Source organism: Etheostoma spectabile, chromosome 20 (assembly GCF_008692095.1).
Source record: "Etheostoma spectabile isolate EspeVRDwgs_2016 chromosome 20, UIUC_Espe_1.0, whole genome shotgun sequence".
NCBI lineage: Eukaryota > Metazoa > Chordata > Actinopteri > Perciformes > Percidae > Etheostoma > Etheostoma spectabile.
In genome coordinates, this window is record NC_045752.1 from 13,088,017 (window position 1) to 13,090,368 (window position 2,352).

The 2,352-nt window shown below is 40.2% G+C and overlaps 1 protein-coding gene across 1 annotated transcript in view; it reads left to right on the top strand.

The window, feature by feature from the left end:
- Nucleotides 1-969: 969 nt before the first annotated feature.
- The window catches only part of si:ch211-195o20.7 (cytospin-A), a 13,527-nt gene continuing 12,144 nt past the window's right edge, over nt 970-2,352 (top strand). Inside the window, exons 1-2 of the mRNA XM_032501310.1 lie at nt 970-1,427; nt 1,859-1,958. Coding sequence (XP_032357201.1) covers nt 1,919-1,958 — 40 coding nt within the window. The 5' untranslated portion in view covers nt 970-1,427; nt 1,859-1,918. The remainder of the gene's footprint in view (nt 1,428-1,858; nt 1,959-2,352) is intronic.

A 2,352-nucleotide genomic window follows, 5' to 3' on the forward strand; every position in this document is an offset into this window, starting at 1 on the left:
ATAAGGCTTAAAAAGATTAGACGCTGGTCTTTCAACTATTAATAACTGAATCATTCAGCCGTTTAGAATTCAGATACCCACACTTCAAGTATGCTGTATTAACAATTAACAATCCTCATGACCTTATTAAGAGCTACATTATCTGAAACTCTAGAATCTCCAATATGGAAGATAAGGTAAGTTAATAAATTGGGAAGGGTTGAACATGTCTTAAGTTTCACATTACTCCCTAAAAGTGGATGTTTATCCAAAGTGCAGTAGCAGATACGGATATTGATGCTTTACCCTGCATAAAGTAGACAATGTACAAATATATATATATATAATATATTATTGTTTATTCATCTGTTTTATTTGTGTCAAACATGAAACTTCCAACCAGTTTTATCAATGTCACCTACAATGGAGTCACAATTAAAGGCTACACATTAGTGAGCAGCAAATAGGCCCACTGACAGATTGTACAAAATAAGGCATACATTACATTTTTGATTACAAGAAAAGCGCCAATTTAAGCAGACTTAAATGTTTCAGTTTACTAAACACCAGCATTGATACAATATGAAACCTAATCAAAAGTTAGTCCAAATTCATAGATATGGTTCTTTGGATCTAAATCTGAATGATTTGGTCCCATACTTACATGATACTCTAATCTATTAGACTTGTGACAGATGTAAACCCCTTTTTAAATGGAAATGGAGAAAAGAGAGTTGGTTGAACGTACTTAATATTTTAGTGAATGTACTATTTGTATAATGAACAATATAATGAAATGTGCAAGTGTTGACTTTCACTTAACTCTGTAATTTAACAGAGGAACTTATTATTATTAGAATGCTTCAGATTTATGCGAATCCAATAGTTGCACTGATGCACTAATAAATAGTAAGCATTTATGAGCATACCGCCTTAGTTTGAATCACTCACATAGCAGATGTAAAAGAAACATCCAATAAAATGTTTCCGCCTGGAGCTGTCTGGTAGGCTTCAGTAGGTCAGTGGGCCATTAGCCTGTGAGAGCCAGCTTCATACTGTGTAAGTCAAGAGGTACAAAGGGCCACCACATCCCAGCGGTAACAGGTCCTTGTAACGCGGCCTAACAGTGCCCTCCAGTGGATACATCAAGGGGTTATCGGCGCCACCGGTCATCGATGTTCAGTTTACTTTTTCGCTCTTTGGTTCGACGTGCGAATTTAAATCGCGTTTTGTTTTCTTATTAGGATGTTTCCAGCAGCAAAATGCTGCTGAGAGGATTACACGTTATTCAAAGGGAATGCAGTCTATTTGTCATTCCCTCTCCTCCGCGAGGACACACCAGGTCAGTGTGCTTGGTTGAGTTGTGGTGAAAGACGCAACTCGTGGAGAAGAAGAGTTTACTAATCGCCGAACAGGAGGATTTTGGACATATATATCCGCTTTCAAGGGTTTGTATCCACTTGGTATTGTTCTCCAAATGAAATGTGTCGCTTTCAACGTAGTGGGCGAAAAGTTAGGTTACTTTTCTGAACACGTTTTCAAACTCTTGGAGCCAAACTTTATTCGAGTTTCTGTGTTAAAGCTTTGATGGCGCGTTAACGTCAATGGCGTTTGAAGAAAATGATGCTACGTTTTATCACATTTGTTTTGGACCAACAGTTACATTGTTCCGTTAGTATGTGATGGTTTTGACGCATTTTTCGTGCACAGTTTGTAGTGATTTAGATGTGTTTGCAGCTATGTTTGTAACGTGGACTTAAAATTAACCTCCATCTGTCTATTTTTAGCATGATTTTAAAAATGAAGGATGGTTTTGTTCAGAGCTGCAGTCACCAAAGTGTGTGTGTGTGTGTGTGTGTGTGTGTGTTACTGTGGTCAGGGCTGAGTGAACAAGCAACTGCAGGGCTCTATCAGTGGCCCCAAGCCCAATTACTGCAGAATGGGTAACTTTTCCAGCAAGGACGGCCATGGACCCTCAGGTAGGTCAACCTACAGAAACACACACGTTCACACACCTTGATACAGCTTGAACTGTATGGAGTAGGAGGATGGAACAGTGGGGGGGAAAAAGAGAAATACAGAAAGATTGAGGAGACCATGAAAGAGGGGTGGATAAGGAGTAATCAGGAAATAGAAGGCCACAAAAGGAAAAGCAAGTTGAAAGTGTGTGTGTTGAGCGGCAACAGGAATCTTGGCAGCCCTCCGGTGTGTTGCACAGTGAGTGGTCATTCTCCTCGCATCCCTATGTGATTCGTTCTGGCCCTGCTGGGCCAGCTGTGATGAATCGACAGAATTCCCCGGCTCAGCACAAGGGCAACGGATTAATCATAGGAAGCCTAATGGTATCTCACACACACACACACACACACACAC